The sequence below is a fragment of the Erpetoichthys calabaricus genome, chromosome 5, assembly GCF_900747795.2.
Source record: "Erpetoichthys calabaricus chromosome 5, fErpCal1.3, whole genome shotgun sequence".
NCBI lineage: Eukaryota > Metazoa > Chordata > Cladistia > Polypteriformes > Polypteridae > Erpetoichthys > Erpetoichthys calabaricus.
Genome location: NC_041398.2, coordinates 141,047,582 through 141,070,816, shown reverse-complemented (window position 1 = coordinate 141,070,816; position 23,235 = coordinate 141,047,582). Strand labels below are relative to the sequence as shown.

The window sequence follows — 23,235 nt, the reverse complement described above, 5'->3', positions numbered from 1 at the left end:
TATTGTTTGATATTCAAAGACTTTTGAAAGACATTCAAAGTAATGTTGATTTTGTTTCTAATGAAAATACACTTTATAGACAGATTCTCCATCAGCATTTCATGAACAGTAAAGTTGTAGCCAAATACAGCAATAGTGTATATTGGTTAATTGTTAAGTTATCTGGTTTTAATTTTCATTAAAAGTTGCATGCATTATAGTTTTTGCTTTGTGATTTGTGTACATTAAGCATATTTTATTTAATCTTTTCAAAATAATGCTAGTATATTTGACCTCAGTCAGGATGGACTACATGTAAAATTTAAACAGTGTGACATAAATTTTGAATAATCAGCCACACAGTGACTATAAAAACTTTAAAGCACATTCTGTCCACTTAAATGTATCTTTCTGGTCAAATGATTATTATATTAGGGTTTTTGACATGCAGGCAACTATGGAATAAGATTTGTGCCAAATTTCAAATCATCAAGAAAAGAGTATTCCAGAATAAACAGAAGAAAATTAAAAGAGCCTTTTGAGAAAAGTTAATTTGTTAAATAATAACAAACAATCTTCAAAATTAGTCAATTTTGACATAAAACCTACAATAACTAAATTTAATATAACTATGATATTAAGGCAAAACAAAGTTATAAAATTGCATTTCATAAAATTTAGGTGAGTCTATGTAATTATGTTTTTTTCATAATTTAATGTCTTATTTTTATATTTTGCTGTACTTTTATGTGATTTTTTTTATAATGGCCTCTTTATTTATTTCACTTGGCACAAATTATATTCCTTAAGTAAATTCTGACACTGAGAATATTCTGACTAGTGGTTCAGCTCTAAAGGTTGATCTTAGCAGACACTTATAAGATAAATGTTTCATTTTCTTTTCTAGTGCAAAGGAAAAATGTTACACAACAGAGTATTAAGTGCTGTTCCTGAAAGCATCGGCCATCGACCTCTTAGGGAACGAGCTATTGCGCTGGATCCATTGTCAAGGCCTAAAACAACTCATACATTTAGGGTAAGCCTGAAACATACATGCTTATAAAAATGTATTTTAAAAAGCTATTGAGAAATCTAAAAGGAATATCGTTTAGAGTCACTTTTATAATGAGAAATACATCAATATTTTTTGCAGTGTTAAGAGTCTAACCTTATTTTCTGCAAAGATTGATAGGAATGGAATTCCTCATTTAAGTGTAATAATGAAATCTCAACTAACTCTGTCTGAGGTTATTGTAAACTCGTGAAGTTTATTTTTATTTATTTTAATTTTTTTTAATCTTTATTTATGTATTGACTGATTGATTGATTGGCTGTATTATCTCTCCTGTGAGTCTGTATTCTTGGTTTTTATGTTACTGCTGCTGTGTGCATTTAAATTTCCCCATGGGATTACTTAAAAATATCTAATCTAATCTAATGTAATTTAATCTAATCTAATAGAATCTAATCTATTCTAATCAAAACCAGTAAACACTAAACCATTTTAATATTAAGTCATATTAAGACCTTTCTGTCAGTCTACAAACAAAAATGACCAGTTGGAAAATGCAATTAGTATACAATTTAGAGGTAGCATTAGTTAAGTATTTTTGTTTGTAATGCAAATTGAAATATATAAACATTTGTTTTTTTAATGTCATAAAAACACTGCTGAAATGGTCAAGTAAACAAGAAGAATGTTCCAGGGGGGTAGCTCAATAAATCTGTTGATGTAAATTTCTTTCATGCACTTAGTAAGACATGTTAGTTTTCATAACAGAATAAGTGCTGAAATCAACAGATATTGTAGAACAAGGATATAGTGGAGAAAGACTGTTATTTTAGGTTGGTTGTGCTCTATGCTAAAACACCTCATTTCTTTTAACCAATCAGAGTATGATATGTAAACATTAATTCAGCAGTGTTATGCAAATTCATTTGACTATAAATATAACCTTTTACCTGTACTTTTGGACCATTCTGACACAGACTGTTATGGTGAATGCTCCCCCTTCAGCATGGTGCTGCAAGGGTTAATAAATGATGCAGATGGACAAGGTTTTCCTGCCTGATTACTGACTCAAAAAGGTTTTATCAAACTTGTCCTGGTAGAGGATAAGTATCTTTCTTTAAGTAATATGTCGATTTTTACCACAAGTTACAGTTTATAATACTGCATAATTCTAATTTTGTGTAATAAATTGTTTTCATTTTTACGATCAAAGTTAAAAATAAATCCTTAGCATTATACCCCATTTTAATTATGGGAACATTTTAAAAAATGTAAATTCACCTCTATCTTCATTTGGTAAACTTGCTTGTTCTTTTTTTTTTTTTACTTTTTTCTGAAAATGACACATTGATAACATCAAATATGATTACTTTCTTCTGAAAACAAAGTAACTGAAATGAAAGCATTTAATACTGACATTTGTTAAATAAACTACAATCGGGCAGCACGGTGGTGCAGTGGTAGCGCTGCTGCCTCGCAGTAAGGAGACCTGGGTTCACTTCCCAGGTCCTCCCTGTGTGGAGTCTGTGTGGGTTTCCTCTGGGTACTCCAGTTTCCTCCCACAGTCCAAAGACATGCAGGTTAGGTGCATTGGCCATCCTAAATTGTCCCTAGTGTGTGTGCCCTGTGGTGGGTTGGTGCCCTGCCTGGGGATTTGTTGCTGGGATTGGCTCCAGTCGACCCCTGTGCTAGGATGTAGCGGGTTGGAAAATGACTGATTAAACTACAATTTCAATAACATTAATATCTTCCTTTTTATTTATCCTTTTTAGTCTGACACTTTATTTAAAAGATCTTTAACACCAATGGATTTTGCGAGCCACACTCGATTTGGGAAAGGATCGTTTACAGGTAACATTTTACATCATTTACATACACCAAATCCTGCTTTTATGAAATGACACAAGTGCATTATTTTTGATACTGGGATTAATGCTACTGTTTTACAGCTTCAGTGCTCTTGCTTTGAAACCTGAAATGGGAATTTAAAATTTGTCTTGATTTGTCTTTTTATTACTCCCAAACCCCAGTTTTTGTCAGTTAGGGCTCTCAGACATTTCCTCTTAGTATGGGTTAATCATAACATTGTTCAGTTTGCAGATCCTATGTCTGTCTTGTTTTTTTCTCTGGCACACTGTTTTTTTGCCATGTCCCAAAGATGTGTCCTTTCTGTTATAAAAATAAACCAGGGAAGAAGGTTCCAGAGATTTAAAGGCACAAAGATGAATAAGTGTTTGTCAAGGGTTGTGTAAAAGGTTTTTAAAATGACAGAAATTAAACTAGCACAAGAGGTTACTAATCAAAGTACACTATATTCTCCAGATAGCTTGCAAATGTATTATAAATTGTTGTTACATAAAAGATTTTTAACTGAAAACCAACTATATATACCTTATAAAAATTTTCCCACAGATGCAATAATAGTACTTGTAAATACAGTGTCATAATAATTTTCATCTTATATTACGTTTTTAAATAAGTCAATACAATTTTGAGTCTCAAGTGCATGCAGGTTATTAATTATCTGCTTATTATTTGCAGTCTGCAAAACCAACTGTGTCAGATCTTGCTGTGATTCTAAAAGAAAGATTTAAATAAGTTGTAAAATGCTTTTTAAAACTATTTGTAATTATATTGCCAACAGCTGCAAAATTAGATATTGAGTGCATTTTAGGTCAGTTTAAAAATTAAGATTTCTGAGGAAAAAGGCAACTTAATAAAATCTACATAGCACAAACAAAATATGGTTTGTGTATAGACATGCTATTATGAGCTCAATTTATCAGAAGGGTCGCATATCAAGTTATTCATATTCCCAGAGCCTACAAATGAAAATGGACATTGTGATGGATGGCGCATGGCGCAGCAAGCATCTTGCTGTAAGACATGAGCAATCACTGCGCCACCGTGTTCCCATGTTTAATAACATGCTTTAACTCATATCATCATGAAAATGATATCACGTATACTTCTCAGTATTTTAATTACTCAGAGAGCTGTAATATTACGAAAGTAATGGATTCTGTGTCCTGTTGGAGGAAGAGCACGTAGTGATTCGGGCACATAGAGCACATATAAGATCAAATACAAAACAAAGCATTTAACGTGCTACTTTAGTTACGATGGGATTTGAGAAACTAGTAAATTAAACGATTTTAAGATGAAGTTTATGATGTTCTACTTTAATGACAAACTAAACTACGTGATTAAAGTGGAAATTTCGAGATTAAAGTTGACATTTCGTGCTTTTTTCACACTGTGTGCCTTTTTTTTTCACTGTACCCTAATAAGCTTTCATATGACACTCAGACGGTGGGCTACAACTCACCTTTTCACGCCGACTTTGATATGTGACAACTTTTTTATTTCGGGCACTGTGCGACTTTGTGAACTTGAGCTTTCGAGTTTCTCCGACACGCTATGTCACTCGATCAACTTCCTTTTGTTGCTTATATAACTGTTTAAACCAACAAATAGTACCTTTTTCTTTGCCTCCATTTGGTATTCGCTGAAATTCTTCTGTTTTTCCTCGTACTTTTGCCATTGCTTTTTCACAGAATGCTGGGCTTAAGGGCTATTTATATTGATTTGCATATTCAAAGAGGTGTAATTCTGGGAGGAGTTGGGGTGGGACAGCAAGCACGTGCACGTGTGTTTATTTCCACGCTGAGCGGGATTTATGTAGCTAAAGAATGCGGAAGTTGGCGAACGCACAGATTCCTGCATCTGGATTTTTCTGTGCGTAAGTACATTTCGGCTTTTGTGCTTACGTCATGTTATAGTGCGAATTCTACGCACGGCGTTATGCATTAGGCCCCAGGACAGGAAATGATGTCATCACTGTCACCGGAACTGGAAGTGATGTCTTCTGGATCAGAAGTGGCATCATGCATGCCCCAAACACCTACACATCCCACCCCCACCCCCCCCTTAGCCAATCCAAGCCGAACCAGAGGGGACCGGAAGTGACATCATCCATGGCACTGGGATCTGGCAAAATTTCCCGTGGAATGTCTGCAGAAGATTGAGAAAGAGAGTTAGTGCAGCTCGCCACCCCCTGGTCTGGCGTGGTAGTACTATTCTTAAGACCTTTCAGATGTCTCCCAATCGCACATATGTGACACGCCATATTACAAAGGAGTTAAAAACAGAACCCAAATAGGCTTGTGGTGGCTCATTAGCTTTTATACACAGCAGATTATAATTCAAGTGATGTGAAAATGTCATCCTGTGACATGTGTTAGTGGTGAAGGTTCTGTGACTGATTGTTATTCAGCTTTCTTAAACATAACATTTTTTAAAGTATACCCAATATACCCAAAATATCTATTATTACAAAATGTCCAAAATTGTTGTTAATATTACACTATGAAAGCAGAAAAGGAACTGAATAAGTTCCCTTTCTAGCTATTAATATTAGTTAAAACACAGCAATTTGATACAATTATATAAATAACTAATAATAATAATTATTGGGAATACGAAGGGTACAAAATAGGCAAGAAGTTCATGGACTTGCTGAGATTGTTTGTGTACATCTGGGACTGAAAGATCTAGGCTGGGCACCATAGATCAGGGGATCAGATTAAGTAGTTCAGCCACCATTTATATGCAGGTTGATAATGTCAGTTCTTTACAATAATAACCTACAGCTAATATTAGTTCAGTCATCTCAGTCTTATACATGGTCAAACGTTTTATAACACCGCAGTTTTTCCAGTTTTTCTTCACATTTAATCAGTTGAAAATCAATGAATGACCTAAAATGGTGAAAAGGTAAGCAGTAAAATGCCAGAGGTTTAAATTTAAAGTTTAGATTGGCAAAAACTGAAAAAAGAAAATATCAGAACATTACAAATGGGCATTCTTCAGGGAACAGCTAATAGGTTACAACCTACAGATTTTCTTCGGCATTTAAAGTAAATTAAGCCTTGCAAGTTGAATCAAACAAACCAATCAAACTCCGTCTGGTCCTGCAGCTTTTCCTGTGTGTAGCTTCCACGGTTGTCTCCTTACTTGGGTTTCAGTTATGGACAGTCCACACTGAAGGTCTTGCCACTCTATTTGATATATTAAGAGATGTTGATGTAGTAGGGATGGTGTGACTGGAGAGACTGATCATTGGAAGAAGGTGGCAGTGGGAGGAAAATCTATTACAAAATTGGTTCGGGGCATTAGCTTTTTCCACATCCCGTTCTAGCACCTGAACCCTAATAACTAATGACTTCTCAAAGTACATTAATGAATAAACAGACAATAAAGGGAAGATACAGAAGCATGTCATCAGAAAAAAAGTTATTAAAAAGTAAAGTAAGAGAACCAAATTAAACTGTAAATATTGCAGCAAAAAATGTATGTAATGACATGCTTTTTCATATTTGTGTAAAATGATTGTGCACATCCTGTTTCTAATTGAAGAGAATTTTATAAATTCTAACGCTATTATAGAGAGTGATGATTGATTTTTGTTTAGTTGATTAGGAAAAATCTGAAGATGTCTGACTTATGCTAGACACTGCATAAGTCCCCTTGACCATACTCTACATCTAGCAAATTAGCAAAATGAAAAGACTGATATATAAAGTTAAAATAGTAATTTTTATAGTCTCACATGGAATTCTGCCTATCAGATAAATTTGCTCTTAAAATATGTCTTGCATTGCATTTGTAGGTGAACCTGTGGATATTGGAGTGACTGGATTCAGTGTTGGAGCTCCTTGTTTGGGGTCCAATACTATTTCTGATCCTCTGCTACACCATCAGCGACATCATTTATCCCAGTCTATAACAAAGGATGTTGAAGGAGAATGTCAACCATCGTGGGGTAACAAAAACAATATTTTTTCATAATAGTAAAAAGGATTTTAAACACACACTTTGTGATAACATTGATGATATATGGATTGTGATCATCCATAAATAAAATATTTTACTTAAATTCATAATAATAGCTGATTAAAGAGAATACTTTTTCTAACTCTGTGCTATACTGGACATGTGCCCTTTTTGGATTTAGCTCAAACCTTATGCCTGATACAGCTGTGACACTCCCTGGTCCCCAGCAACCATGTGCTGGATTAAAGTAATTGGGAAAATAAATGAAAACATAAGCATTTCTGACATTTCTATTAATAATACAACTTTTAAAATACGATGTAGTTAATCAGTCGTTTTCATAATGGTTTTTTAATGAATTCTCTTCAATGAATTTTATAAAGTGGAGCATTACTATAGGCTGGTCACATAACTTTCTCCATGCTGCACAGTTTCAAATTCCACACATTTGATGCTAGATTTGCATTATCTACCTACCTTCCTGGAGCAAGGTAAAGTACAGTATAGCACCCACTCTGGTCAGACATCCTTACTGTAAATTGTGGTTTAAAGATAGAAAAATAGTTTTTCACAATTCATTAATATTATAGTAGACCATTACAGATGAAAAGTTGTTTACTTTTATTATACTGTATGTAAACATTTAGCATTAAAGACTATATACATAGCTAGTGTTCCTTAATTTTTTTGCATCTGTTTCTCTAATGCCAAAATGCAGTCATTAGTTTCAATATGAAGTAAGAAACAAACTCTTAATGTCTTGCAAATATGACAGTTATATAGTATACAGTATATATTTGATAAACTAACCATAAAACAACTATGCAGAAAAGGAACACTCTCATATGTCAATAAGTATCTGAATTTGAAAGTATTTGTTTAATTACACTACCCACAGTTTTGCCTTGTAGAATTTAGGTACTGGTTTATGTATAAGTGGTCATCTAATCTGCTTTGGGTTGTTTTATTGCATAAATAGATATATTATTATGATGGACTTCATACTACTGTCTAAACTTTAGTTTGCAGTTGATTATAGTGTTGCATTCTTTGCTTTTCGTAATAGCACAAGATGCCTATGAATCATGTGACCAACATCTTGTTAAACTGATAAGATAAAGTTGTTGTTATCTTTATAGGATGAAGTTCAGTGTGGCCTACTGGACTGTAAATTTTGCAAGGTCATTTGTAACCAGTGATGTAATGTGTAAATCTGTGTTTTTGACAGTAATAAGTAGTTACTGATAAATTTAAGAGCTCACAATTGGCACCATTTAGTAATCTCCTATTTTCCTCTGCCGCCACCTTGTAATTTCAGTCCTAACTAAAGACAAAGTGACAATCTATTATGTTGAGCTTGCAAACTAATTTTTAGTCAGCCACACACAGAGTAGTAAATACAATTTAAGATTTTACTGCCTTGTATGTGCATATTGAAGGTACTAGCTTTTACTGTATAGCTACAACGGAATAATTTCAAAGTGGAAATTCCCTTGCTAAAGCAGTAACATGGAACATAAAATCATAGTGCAAAATAAAGTAAAAACTATTATATACGTGCAAGATGCAAAACTAGGTACACAATATACTGTATCCATTAAAATTTACTGTAATATATTGTTCCTGTTTTGAACAGACAAGAGTAAAGACTGCCACAATGGATACATCTTCCTATAGTTTGATTGCCGCAAAGAGAAATATACCAGTAACACCTCACAACATGCCATCATTAAATGAGTTATTGTCTAATGATACTCCAGAATGCACCATGAAGAGGACAGGCATCTATTAGTCATGATGGCCTTTAATTTTGTCATCATTCTCTTTTCTCTGACTCTCTTTAGTGATTCCAAGTTCAGTCCAATAGTGCAGTTGCTTGTCTGTGTTGTCATTTTAATGCATTCTGCTGTTCAGATGGAACCCTAGATACTTATAGAACTGCACCACCTCCATCTTTTCCATCATAATGGTGAATGATCTCAGGGGCTGCCTGGCAGGCCAGAAGTTCACCACCGTTAACTTCATATTGATAATATTCACCTACATGCAGATGTCCGTATACAGCATGACAAATTCCTTATTCAACATTATTACCTAATTAGAGAGGGTGAAGAGAGTTAAAAAGCACTAGAGAAATCAGAGTACTATTTATAATCCTGACCATAGTGTCAGGTGGGAGTAGGCTCTGGGAACCTTGCAAATCTACAGTTTCCTAGGTGGTCTGTAACTAATGATTGAAGATCTGTCAGAGTTCTTCAAAATGACTGAGATGTGAATTACTGGTCTGCAATCCTTAACATTATTGTGACACCTATTTCTAGGTACTACAGTTATGCATAGTATCTCTTACAGGTCTGGTTTTCTTAACAGATTCAAAGAAAGGATAAACAGGTACCAAAGAGCCCAACAAAGCAGTCTAGCAAGCGCCTTGAGTACCCTCGGGCTTGATTTCTTTCTTACATCCAGACTTACAATTACCCTTTTTCTGTAGGACTTTCAGTTCCTTAGTGATTCACAGTGCTCTACTGAGAAATAAATGGACTGTCTTTGACAGAATTACTATGCAGTATCTACAGAAATTGTAATTTAGTCTGCCTTGCAATGACCTAGTACTTTACTGTTCTCACCATGAACCATGCAAAATATATTTTAAGCTGTTAAAAGACTATGCTGCTGAATCTCATCGGCCTCTTTTTATACTTTCTTTTAGTCCTTCTGATAAATGTCAGTTGTTGAATAATAAACATATTTGAGGGTCAGATATGAGAATTAATTAATTGATTGCTTGATTTGATTGTAAAAACAGAATGTAAAAACAATACTAAATACAATATCTTCTATCCTTACATGATTACATCAACCCTATGTCTTATACTTAAAGTCATTTAACCCTAAAGAGCAGTTTGTATCTCTTACATTATGCTTAAATTCGAGAAGTATCCAGCTATAGTCAGGACATTTTTCGGCCTTTGACATATCTGAACACTTCATACACTATGAGGCCTGGAACCTCTTTGTATTCATGTGAGAAACATGACAATGTTTATTTTTACCTCTTGTATAACTGTACAATTAAATAATTTAGTTAAATAATAATTAAACAATAATTTCAGTAGACACTTTTAATGTAATGTTTTGCTTTACATAGAAAATTGATTCATTTTATTTTTTCACTCAAAAAACGTTACATTGACTTCTGAAAAAAATTATATATATATATATATATATATATATATATATATATATATATATATATATATATATATGGAAGCAAAGGTCTGTGATACAGTTTTCATATTTGTAGCTAGTAATCCACAAAGGGAGAAAATGAATCACAGATCTTAAAAAAGGTTTTTATTCCTAAGCTTTCGACAACCTATCAGGAGAGGAAATTGATTAGACATACAGGAATCAAAGGCAATACATAGCAAATGAGGGGGTGAGGACACAGAAGGAAGGGGTGGATCAATAAGGTGGGGATTGGAGTATGTTGGTTATAAAGTCTTTTTTATTATTTAGGTGTTTTTGTTTTTAAGCCTGCATATGTTGGGTTCATGTTCAAATGTCTTGTTAATGGCGTTTTCATTTAAGAGCCATGATTCAGCCAGTCCTCTGGCACTTTTAGTATTAGCCCTAAATTTTACTTGCGACATGTCCCAGTTAAACATTTGTCCGGCTGAACTTGTATATGTGTATATCAGAGATTGTAGGTCCTTTTTTCTGACAGCATTGCAATGTTCTTTGACAGTTTAGATGTCTAATAAATGCTGTATACACAGGCCTCAAAACTTCAGAGTCTACACATTTTAGAGCAGAAACTAAAAAGAATTAAAATCAACATGACAGGCATGTAATAAAGGCATCAGTCCACCGGCAAACCAGGGGAGTGGCTCCTGGAAAGTGGGTGGAGTCAACAAGATGCTACTGACATGGGCGTCATTATTATGGACCTCAGGATGCCTTAGGTCAGAGGCCTCAGACTGTCTCACCTGCAGCTGGACTCTGTTGATAAATTCTGCTGTACTGTGCCTGCAAAGTCTTTTAAGTTTGGTTAAGTATAAAAGATATTATAAACCATAAGACTGTCATTTTTAATTAAATACAACAAACATCTTATACAAGAGAAAAGGGATATTAGGTGCTTTTAAAAGACTATTTCACAGTGAAGTCATCCTGAGATCAATTAGGCTTCACCTGGTTAAACCTGGAAACACCCTCTTGGCATTCATTTTACCCGTACACTCATTTCCCACTCTCAAGGATCCTCTTGAAACCAAAAAAAAGGGACCAAAAACACTAGCCTCAAGACTGTATCTTTTGATTACACACATATTAACACCAGGCTTGACACTATGTAAAAACGTAAGAATGTTAAGAATTTTTACAAATGAGAAGAGAACAGTAAATCCATCAGCTAATTTGTTTAGCTAAGCTATCCCAATATCTCATCCAGATACTTCTTATAGGTATGAAGTTTTCTGCTTCAACTTCATGTCTTGGTAGCTTGTTTCAGATTCCCAAAAGTCTTTGCGTAAAGAAGTGCTTCCTGGCTTCAGTCTTAAATGCACAATCCCTTAATTTCCACTGGTGTCAAGTTATCAACATTTGGGTGATCTTTAAAACTTTACATTATTATTTCTTGAAGTGAAAAATTAAATCCCCTAATACAGTAAGACTGAAAGTATTCACATATTTAAGAGAACAAATATAAACAGAAAATTAATGTATGTATCATTTGTACATTCCAGGTCCACATAACCAGACAAGAGCCTTCAATCGGAACTCAACATTTTGGAAAAAGAAATACCAGATGGTTTCCTCGTGATATTTTTTTCAATGACTGAAACTGGTACAGTCTATAAAATATTACAGTTTAAATGTAAGAATAACAAAGACAAGAAAATAAAATATGTACATGGATTATAATGTTAAATGAATTTGCAATTAAGTCATGATGAATACAAAATTGTTTATTTACTGGGTAAAGCAAGTTCATAAAAGGATGAATGAAATATTTATAAATATATATTATTTTATACATATATACTACTGGTCAAAAATTTGAAATCGTCCAGTTTTTTCATATTTTGGACAGATACTTTTTTTTATCAGCACACCATTAAATTAATTTAGATCTACAGCCAAGACATTACTAGTCTTTCTAATAGCTATTACTCCTTGAAATTAGTGATTTTTAATTTATTATTCACATATGACTGTAAAGCTCAGTTTCCTTATAGTAAACTCCCTTACCTTATCCCTAAATAGTAATTATAAATGGTAACTAGTTATTTAATAAACCTTTGTAATTATATTAGCACCTCTGAAACCTGTTTTTCTGTTCGTTTGCTTGGCAAGGCATTGGCATTCCTAAAGTTCAGTTCTGGGTTCAGAAATGGCCAAACAGCTTTCTCAAGAAATATGTCAGTCTATCAGGTTTTTTTCTTTCTCAATATGAAGATTATTCCATGTGACAGATTGCCAAGAAACTGAAGGTCTCATACAAAAGGTGTCTATTACTACCTTGACAGAAGAAAGCAAACCGTATCTAAAAAGGACAGAAAAAGATGAGAAATGCACAACTGCATAACAGGATAAGTAAATTAGAGTCTGCAGTTTGAGAAACAAATGCCTTAATTGCCTCCTCCCTTAAATACATAACAAATACCAGTGTCATTTGCAACAAAGAAAAATGACTCCAGAATGCTGATCATAACATACTTTTCCAGTTATTAGGCATCCAGTGTCTGTCCAATTTTAACCTTTTCTTATTATTTGCCAGTTTCAGGCAGGACTTTTTTTTCTAAGCTCTACCTCAAAGGCAAGCATCTCTAAATATTAAATTATAAATCAGTCATTTCAAGCAGTAATAGCTATTAGAAACACCAGTAATGCCTTTGCCAAATTTCTAAATCATTGAGATAGTATATTTATAAAAATAGGCATAATTTTTTATCAAAAATATAAACATTTCTGAATACATGAAAATATATAGCATATATGCTTTACGATTATGGCCATTTGGTAGTTTCCATACGAAACTATACCAAAGTCCACAGTTTGAAACTACACAGATTTAAAGTCAGCTCAGCTAAGCTAAGCATTTTTTATTCACCATTGATTCCAGTGATTCTCAAGAAATATAATTCCTATCTCCATAGGCTAAAATAAGTAACTTGAATTCAGCAGCAGCAATGCCAAAACATATTGTAAAAGACAAAAAAAGGAATGAATGAGAGTGATCATGACGATTGCCACAATGTTTATACACTATGAATCAGTCTAACAGGTGCACCTTATGCAAAAATACACTTTCTGCTTTGATATAAACCCTGAGAAGGATTTACATTTGACAGTATCATACTCATATATATATATATTTGCCTCGTTAATTTGACATTGTGACACATTAAACCTCATTTAACCATATGAGCTGAATTCAAGGACTACATAAATAAAATATTTGATTCAGAAATGAAGTATTTATCCATGGTAATTTATGGCAAAGAAACAATATTAATAAAATTTTTGGTACACAATATAAAGATAACAAATTAATGTGATGTATACTTTAAATATATAGATACATACACATATTTGTGTGGGTAATATTTTTTCATTCCAACTTTACAAGGTAAAATATTTGTGTTGTATCTGTGGTCTATTACATTGATTGACAAGTTCAGTTCTGTGGTTCTTAATTCCATCCTATTTCACAATCAGTACATCTTCTTAATTTTAATTGATCTCACTGTTTAATGAGCTGCCCTTTTTATTCTGTTATACTAAGAAATTCCAAAATATTTATATTTTTGCCAAAACTTTGAATACTTTATGTTCTTATGAAAATTTCTTTTTAATTTACGCTATTTATAGAGATTTGCTCCCTTAATTATATTGAAGTGCTTCACTGCCATTTTTATTTAGCTGCTCATTAAGAAACTTTTCTTACAAAATTAGCAGACAAGTGAATATGGCACTATAATGGTTGCTCCCCTTTAGCATTCAGCGCTGTTTGCACATATATCACTATTTATTGCAGATCACTAGCATTTACATACAATTATAAAAAAATGTAAATTAAAAAGAAAATAAGGACTGAAAGAAGAAAATATAAATATTTACTAATCGCTTATAGATATTTACAGTGGGGCAAAAAAGTATTTAGTCAGCCACCAATTGTGCAAGTTGTCCCACTTAAAAAGATGAGAGAGGCCTATAATTTTCATCATAGGTATACCTCAACTATGAGAGACAAAATGAGAAAAAAATTCCAGAAAATCACATTGTCTGATTTTTGAAGAATTTATTTGCAAATTATGGTGGAAAAAAAGTATTTGGTCAATAACAAAAGTTCATCTCAATACTTTGTTATATACCCTTTGTTGGCAATGACAGAGGTCAAACGTTTTGTGTAAGTCTTCACAAGGTTTTCACACACTGTTGCTGGTATTTTGGCCTATTCCTCCATGCAGATCTCCTCTAGAGCAGTGATGTTTTGGGGCTGTCGCTGGGCAACACGGACTTTCAACTCCCCCCAAAGATTTTCTATGGGGTTGAGATCTGGAGACTGGCTAGGCCACTCCAGGACCTTGAAATGCTTCTTACGAAGCCACTCCTTTGTTACCCGGGCGGTGTGTTTGGGATCATTGTCATGCTGAAAGACCCAGCCATGTTTCATCTTCAATGCCCTTGCTGATGGAAGGAGGTTTTCACTCAAAATCTGATGATACATGGCCCCATTCATTCTTTCCTTTACACGGATCAGTCGTCCTGGTCCCTTTGCAGAAAAACAGCCCCAAAGCATGATGTTTCCACCCCCATGCTTTACAGTAAGTATGGTGTTCTTTGGATGCAACTCAGCATTCTTTCTCCTCCAAACACGACAAGTAGAGTTTTTTTCATCTGACTATATGACATTCTCCCAATCCTCTTCTGGATCATCCAAATACTCTCTAGCAAACTTCAGACGGGCCTGCACATGTACTGGCTTAAGCAGGGGGACACATCTGGCACTGCAGGATTGAAGTCCCTGGCGGTGTAGTGTGTTACTGATGGTAGCCTTTGTTACTTTGGTCCCAGCTCTCTGCAGGTCATCCACTAGGTCCCCCTGTGTGGTTCTGGGATTTTTGCTCACAGTTCTTGTGTTCATTTTGACCCCACGGGCTGAGATCTTGCGTGGAGCCCCAGATCAAGGGAGATTATCAGTGGTCTTGTATGTCTTCCATTTTCTAATAATTGCTCCCACAGTTGATTTCTTCACACCAAGCTGCTTACCTATTGCAGATTCAGTCTTCCCAGCCTGGTGCAGGTCTACAATTTTGTTTCTGGTGTCCTTTGACAGCTCTTTGGTCTTGGCCATAGTGGAGTTTGGAGTGTGACTGTTTGAGGTTGTGGACAGGTGTCTTTTATATTGATAACGAGTTCAAACAGGTGCCATTAATACAGGTAACGAGTGGAGGACAGAGGAGCCTCTTACAGAAGAAGTTACAGGTCTGTGAGAGCCAGAAATCTTGCTTGTTTGTAGATGACCAAATACTTATTTTCCACCATAATCTGCAAATAAATTCTTTAAAATCAGACAATTCTGGATTTTTTTTCCTCATTTTGTCTCTCATAGTTGAGGTATACCTATGATGAAAATTACAGGCCTCTCTCATCTTTTTAAGTGGGAGAACTTGCACAATTGGTGGCTGACTAAATACTTTTTTGCCCCACTGTATAAGCCCGATAACTAAACAATAAGATCAATTAAATACTGGTCTGTTGTATTTAATATCTGACAATAGTGTTTAAAAGAAGATAAAAGCATTTTTTAAAATGTTTTAATCTTTTCATTGTGCATATTGCCAAATACTCTTCTTTTGTTATCTTTATTTTTAGCAACTATATGTATATGTGTATATATTTGCTTGTATACTTTTTATCTTATATTGGTGTACAGTATATTAAATTTTTATGTACAAAACTAATGGAATTAACATTGTTATATGCAAAATGATTTGTTGCTTGTAAAATATGCAATGAAAAAGCTGTTCATTTGTATGCTTTTTTTAACTTTTTTTGCCAAATGAAATTTTAATTGTCTACTTGTTTGAAACTAAAACTTGGCACATGTACAGATTTTGATATTAGTACTATGGAAAACATTTTTAAATCATTCATAAGTATGCAATCATTTGCATTAAAGTATGAAAATAAAATCAACTTGACATTTTTGAAATTATGTGTATGTGGTCTACATGTTATGCTTCTTTTTGCAGATTCTTGAAATATAATATAATAATATTACTGTAAAGTAATATGAAAGTCAGTTATGATCTTCTGGACACAACAAAACTCACAACTCATGCTTTCTTCAAAACTTTAGGCTGCAAGGCTCCAATTACAGTTAACTCAAGAAGCACATTTCTGGCCTGCACAGGCCACAGCAGACCAGACTAAGATAATTCATATCAAAAGGAGGAGGGGGAACCATCCAAACACGAAGCCATTAACACAGAGAATACTGAATCTAAAAGATGTACACAAAAGGGAAACTCAAACAAACAAAGCTGTGTGTAATCCAGAAATCTAAAAATTCATAAACCACAAAATGATAAACAAAAACAAAATTCAAGGAATCCAAGAAGGAAGCCAAAGAACAGAAGATTAAATCATAATGTTGCAACACTAGTCCTGCGTTAAACCCCAGCTTATACTGGGCTGGAGGCAGTCCCACAGTTCTGGCATCAGGAGAGCCCACAACATAAAGGACATAGAAACAAAGAGAATTATAAACAACATGTTAATAATTTGAAATTAACAAACAAGACAAAACTCACTAATGACTATACAAAAACATCACTAATAACACAATTTACAAAGTAATGATAAAAAAAAAAAACAACAAAAAGACTAAATGCAAAGAAAGGACATCTGAGCCAGGGACAAAATCCTGACTACACCATAACACAAGATACAGCCCTGAATGGACACCTGTTCATCTCTGGGTACAGTCATGCACAGATCTACACCCTGTGAGATATGGCCGGCCATTTATCCCGGCCAATACCCCCAGGCTGCCAGATGGAGCCCTCATTGCAGCATGGAGGTGCCCCGAATGCCAGCAGGGAATTATGGACAACAGAGTTTTTATGCACAGCCCTGCTGGCTACCATGGGGGCCGCCAGGAGTCGTTGCAGGGAGGCCTAAGGTCGTGTATTTCCCCTATAACCCGGAAGTACGTCTTAGTCACAGTGACAGAGGAAATGACGTACTTCCGGGATGAAAAAGAAGAGTTTTGATCTGACCCGGAAGTGCTAAGAAGTCAGATGTTGAAGGACACCAGCCTTCTAAGGAAGTATAGTCCTTTCTTACACAGAGCATCAGTATTGGCAGTCCAGTCCAATTTATCATCCAGCTGCACTCAGGTATTTATAAGTCTGCACCCTCTGCACACAGTCACCTCTGAAGATCACGGGGTCCATGAGGGGTCTGGTCCTCCTAAAATCCACTGCCAGCTCCTTGGTTTTGCTGGTGTTCAGTTGTAGGTGGTTTGAGTCGCACCATTTAACAAATTCCTTGATTAGGTTCCTATACTCCTCCTCCTGCCCACTCCTGATGCAGCCCACGATAGCAGTGTCATCCGTGAACTTTTGCACGTGGCAGGACTCCAAATTGTATTGGAAGTCCGATGTATATAGGCTGAACAGGACCGGAGAAAGTACAGTCCCCTATGGTGCTCCTGTGTTGGTGACCACAATGTCAGACCTGCAGTTCCCGAGACGCACATACTGAGGTCTGTCTGTAAGATAGTCCACAATCCATGCTACTAGGTATGAATCTACTCCCATCTCTGTCAGCTTATCCCTGAGGAGTAGAGGTTGGATGGTGTTGAAGGCGCTAGAGAAGTCCAGAAACATAATTCTTACAGCACCACTGCCTCTGTCCAAGTGGGAGAGGGTTCGGTGTAGCATATAGATGATGGCATCCTCCGCTCCCACCTTCTCCTGGTATGCGAACTGCAGAGGGTCGAGGGCGTGGCGGACCTATGGCCTTAGGTGGTCTTCATCACATGTGACATGTGACGTCAGGGCGACAGGCCGGAAGTCATTCAGCTCACTAGGACGTGATACCTTTGGGACTGGGGTGATGCAAGATGTTTTCCAAAGCCTCAGGACTCTCCCTTGTTCCAGGCTCAAGTTGAAAATGCGCTGTAGAGGACTCCCCAGCTCCAACGCACAGGCCTTCAGCAGTCGTGGCGATACTCCATCTGGACCTGCTGCTTTGCTGGCACAAAGTCTCCTCAGCTCCCTGCTTACATGGGCTGCTGTAATTGTGGGTTGGGGGAAACTTTCTCCTATGCTGGTATCAGCAGAAGGATGGATGGAGGGTGCAGTACTCTGAGGTGAGAGTGAGAGTGGGTTAGGGTGGTCAAATCTGTTAAAGAAGTTGTTCATCTGGTTTGCTCTCTCCACGTCTCTCTCGATGGTGGCACCCCGCTTCGAGCTGCAGCCAGTGATGATCTTCATCACATCCCAGACTTCCTTCATGCTGTTATTCTGCAACTTCTGCTCCAGCTTTCTCCTGTACTGCTCCTTCGCCGCCCTGAGCTGGAATCGGAGTTCCTTCTGCACGCGCTTGAGCTCATGCTGTTCACCGCCTTTAAAAGCCCTTTTCTTCTGGTTCAAAAGGCCCTTGATGTCACCATGGCTTGTTGTTAGCATAGCAGCGTACTGTTCTTACTGAAACTACAATGTCCCTACAGAAGTTGATGTAGTCAGTAGTGCAGTCAACAACCTCCTCAATGTTCTCACTATATGATCCCTGCAGGATATCCCAGTCTGTAGTTCCAAAGCAGTCTCTCAGAGCCTGCTCTGACTCAGGGGACCACTTCCTAAATGAGCGTGTGGTTGTAGGTAGCTCCCTCACTCTTGGTTTGTAGTGAGGCTGAAGCAGAACCAGGTTATGATCTGCTTTCCCAAGCGCAGGCAGCAGGGTGGCGCTGTATGTGTCTTTAACGTTTGCATACAGTAGGTCAGTAGTCCTATTTCCCCGGGGTGTTACAATCCACATACTGGGAGAAGGCAGGTAATGTTTTGTGCAGCATCACATGGTTAAAATCTCCAGCAATTAGCACAAGTACTACTCAGTGTGTTTCATTCCCAGACAGATGAATGTTGTACCCAGACTCAACTTTGGAACCTCCAGGATTCTTCTACTCTGTCATGGATTTCTTTAAAGTCACTTTGAAAAGGGTTTGGTGTACAGTAATCCCTCCTCCATCGCGGGGGTTGCGTTCCAGAGCCACCATATGTTTATATGGTTATTTTTATATATTTTAAGTCCTTACAAACTCTCCCACACTATTATAAACATTTCACGCACAGTTATACAGCATAAACCCTTTGTATTCTCTTAGATATTAGGTAAGATTCGTTGAAATTATGTATGTAAACACAGTTTACATGCAGTAAAACCTAAATATTATTTTAAAGATATCGAGCGTCTCCGATATCATACATTACAGCCATTACAACAGACAGGCCACCAGCAATAAATACGTACAATGCAAGAAAAATTGTATACAGTAAAATGTGTGTATAGCGACACTAAACTATGTACATGTAATAAGTACTGTACGTAAATAATTAATTATGGTTACTCACCAACAATGACACGACGACTTGTCCAATAACGATGAGTTTAATTTTACTGCACAACAAAGGATAGCGTTACAGCTCTTCTAAAGGAGCCTCTTCAGGCCACTGTTTAGCACTGCCGTTGTTCTTCTTCCAGCACTCTTCAATCCAAATCCCTAAAGCAGATTTCATCCAGACTACTGCCTTATCACGTCCCCTTGCAACTCGTTTTGCGCCCTGATTAAAGGACACTGCGGCCGTAGATCTTATATGCTTTTCCTCCTTTTTAAATAAAAAGAATCATGGACTCATTGATGCTGTAATTGTGTCCTACAGCGGTGTAGCTGTTTCCTTCCTTCAACATATCCAAAACTTTTACCTTTTCTGCAATCCTGAAGCATTAGCAGTAACGTGCATTAATGCTGAATGAGTGAGATGAGACTTCCTGGTTAATGCAGCACTCTGTTGCTGAGCCAATCAGCAGCACACAGGAAATTAACTGCGTGCTCTGATTGGGTAGCTTCTCAGCCATCCGCCAATAGCGTCCCTTGTTTAAATTCAAATGCGTCCCTTGTTTGAATTCAAATGGGCAAATCAACTGAGGAAGCACACATACTGTAGACCGCAGACATCCACAAAGCAGTGAAAAATCCGCGATATATATTCACATATGCATACATTTAAAATCCGCGATGGAGTGAAGCCACGAAAGACGAAGCGCGATATAGCGAGGGATCACTGTATATATATATTTATTTTAATTTAACAGAGTGGCAAGTGAATTCTTCATTCTGCTTAAGCCATTCTGAGTACACATTCTTATGCTTTAATAGACATAGATAAGAAAGACATCTAAACATTATCCTTCACAATTTTCACAAGATCCAAACAAAGCCATTTTTAGGAGAGGCAAAAATAAACCATTTTGTTTTATAACAGCAATATACAGTGGTGTGAAAAACTATTTGCCCCCTTCCTGATTTCTTATTCTTTTGCATGTTTGTCACACAAAATGTTTCTGATCATCAAACACATTTAACCATTAGTCAAATATAACACAAGTAAACACAAAATGCAGTTTTTAAATGATGGTTTTTATTATTTAGGGAGAAAAAAAATCCAAACCTACATGGCCCTGTGTGAAAAAGTAAATGCCCCTTGTTAAAAAATAACCTAACTGTGGTGTATCACACCTGAGTTCAATTTCTGTAGCCACCCCCAGGCCTGATTACTGCCACACCTGTTTCAATCAAGAAATCACTTAAATAGGAGCTGCCTGACACAGAGAAGTAGACCAAAAGCACCTCAAAAGCTAGACATCATGCCAAGATCCAAAGAAATTCAGCAACAAATGAGAACAGAAGTAATTGAGATCTATCAGTCTGGTAAAGGTTATAAAGCCATTTCTAAAGCTTTGGGACTCCAGCGAACCTCAGTGAGAGCCATTATACACAAATGGCAAAAACATGGAACAGTGGTGAACCTTCCCAGGAGTGGCCGGCCGACCAAAATTACCCCAAGAGCGCAGAGACGACTCATCTGAGAGGTCACAAAAGACCCCAGGACAACGTCTAAAGAACTGCAGGCCTCACTTGCCTCAATTAAGGTCAGTGTTCACGACTCCACCATAAGAAAGAGACTGGGCAAAAATGGCCTGCATGGCAGATTTCCAAGACGCAAACCACTGTTAAGCAAAAAGAACATTAGGGCTCGTCTCAATTTTGCTAAGAAACATCTCAATGATTGCCAAGACTTTTGGGAAAATACCTTGTGGACTGATGAGACAAAAGTTGAACTTTTTGGAAGGCAAATGTCCCGTTACATCTGGCGTAAAAGGAACACAGCATTTCAGAAAAAGAACATCATACCAACAGTAAAATATGGTGGTGGTAGTGTGATGGTCTGGGGTTGTTTTGCTGCTTCAGGACCTGGAAGGCTTGCTGTGATAGATGGAACCATGAATTCTACTGTCTACCAAAAAATCCTGAAGGAGAATGTCCGCCATCTGTTCGTCAACTCAAGCTGAAGCGATCTTGGGTGCTGCAACAGGACAATGACCCAAAACACACCAGCAAATCCACCTCTGAATGGCTGAAGAAAAACAAAATGAAGACTTTGGAGTGGCCTAGTCAAAGTCCTGACCTGAATCCAATTGAGATGCTATGGCATGACCTTAAAAAGGCGGTTCATGCTAGAAAACCCTCAAATAAAGCTGAATTACAACAATTTTGCAAAGATGAGTGGGCCAAAATTCCTCCAGAGCGCTGTAAAAGACTCATTGCAAGTTATCGCAAACGCTTGATTGCAGTTATTGCTGCTAAGGGTGGCCCAACCAGTTATTAGGTTCAGGGGGCAATTACTTTTTCACACAGGGCCATGTAGGTTTGGATTTTTTTTTCTCCCTAAATAATAAAAACCACCATTTACAAACTGCATTTTGTGTTTACTTGTGTTATATTTGACTAATGGTTAAATGTGTTTGATGATCAGAAACATTTTGTGTGACAAACATGCAAAAGAATAAGAAATCAGGAAGGGGGCAAATAGTTTTTCACACCACTGTATGTGATCATAAATACATACAGTACATATGTACAGTATATGCTAGGATACAGTATTTCCTCCAAGGTAAAACAGATGTGATTCCTCCAAATACTAGCTAGGGAGCATGCCAGAATTCCACCTGGTATGCCCAACAGGGCCTCTTTTTTAGCCTAGCTAGGCCCAAAAGGCTACCTACAGGTTTCAGCCAGAACAGGCCCAAAAATGGGGAGCTGGGGAAAAAAATGATATATATCGCTAAACATATATCAAAAGTCCCATAAGATGAGGGATGGCCATGATCCCTCAGCTTGTACAGATAAGTGCAAACAGGAATCTTTATAAAGAAAGACTTATTAACAAAAATAGCCAAATACAAAGAAATATAGATACAAAGAAAAGGTCCAAGGGGCAAAGTCCAAAACACAGTCCAGCAATCAGAATCTTTAAGACAACATGAAAATAAAATAAGACAACATGAAAATTGTTACAATGGCACCTATTAGGCAGCAAGTAAACAGTCAGTTCTTGAAGCTGATGTGTTTGAAACAAGAAAGCGTATAGATCTAAGTGACTCTGACAAGAGCCAAATTGTTATGGCTAGATGACTAAGTCACCTCGAAAATTACAGGTCTTGTGGGATATTAATGATATGCAGTGGTTAGTACCTACCAAAAGTTGTCCAAGGAACGCCAACCAGTAAATTAGCAAGAGGGTCTTGGCTCCCAAGGCTGGTCTGATCCCACAGAAGAGCTACTATAGTAAAATTGCTAAAAAAAAAAGTTAATTCTGGCCATGAAACAACGGTTTCAGAACACACAGTGCATCACAGTTTGCTGCATATGGGGCTGTGCAGCTACAGACCATTCAAAGTACGCACACTGACCCCTGTTCACCGCCAAAAGCACCCACAATGGGAACAAGAAAGTTGAAATTGGAGCAGGTGGCCTAATATGATGGCTCAAGTTATATATATTTTGTCACGTGTGTGTGCAAGTGGAACAGCTTAAGGGCTCTGGTGATGGTACTGCCCACTGGTCCATAGCTTGGCACTATATACTAACATATTATCTCTTCCTCCTCTGCTGACCGGAAGTTTGGCAGCTTTATCAACAATGATGTTACTTCTGGTGACTGTCAACCTGGACCTACCTCATCCTGCCGTAAGTCCTTAAAGACAGAAGATCTGTTACCTTGGGCCATCAAAACGTAGACTGGTGTCTGAAAAGATTTTTATTTTTCTCA

The 23,235-nt window shown here is 36.7% G+C and overlaps 1 protein-coding gene across 1 annotated transcript in view; it reads left to right on the top strand.

Moving 5' to 3' along the window:
- The window catches only part of fam149a (family with sequence similarity 149 member A), an 87,304-nt gene extending 74,598 nt beyond the window's left edge, over nucleotides 1-12,706 (top strand). Inside the window, exons 12-15 of the mRNA XM_051928548.1 lie at nucleotides 887-1,015; nucleotides 2,764-2,842; nucleotides 6,663-6,815; nucleotides 11,575-12,706. Coding sequence (XP_051784508.1) covers nucleotides 887-1,015; nucleotides 2,764-2,842; nucleotides 6,663-6,815; nucleotides 11,575-11,651 — 438 coding nt within the window. The 3' untranslated portion in view covers nucleotides 11,652-12,706. The remainder of the gene's footprint in view (nucleotides 1-886; nucleotides 1,016-2,763; nucleotides 2,843-6,662; nucleotides 6,816-11,574) is intronic.
- Nucleotides 12,707-23,235: the final 10,529 nt, after the last annotated feature.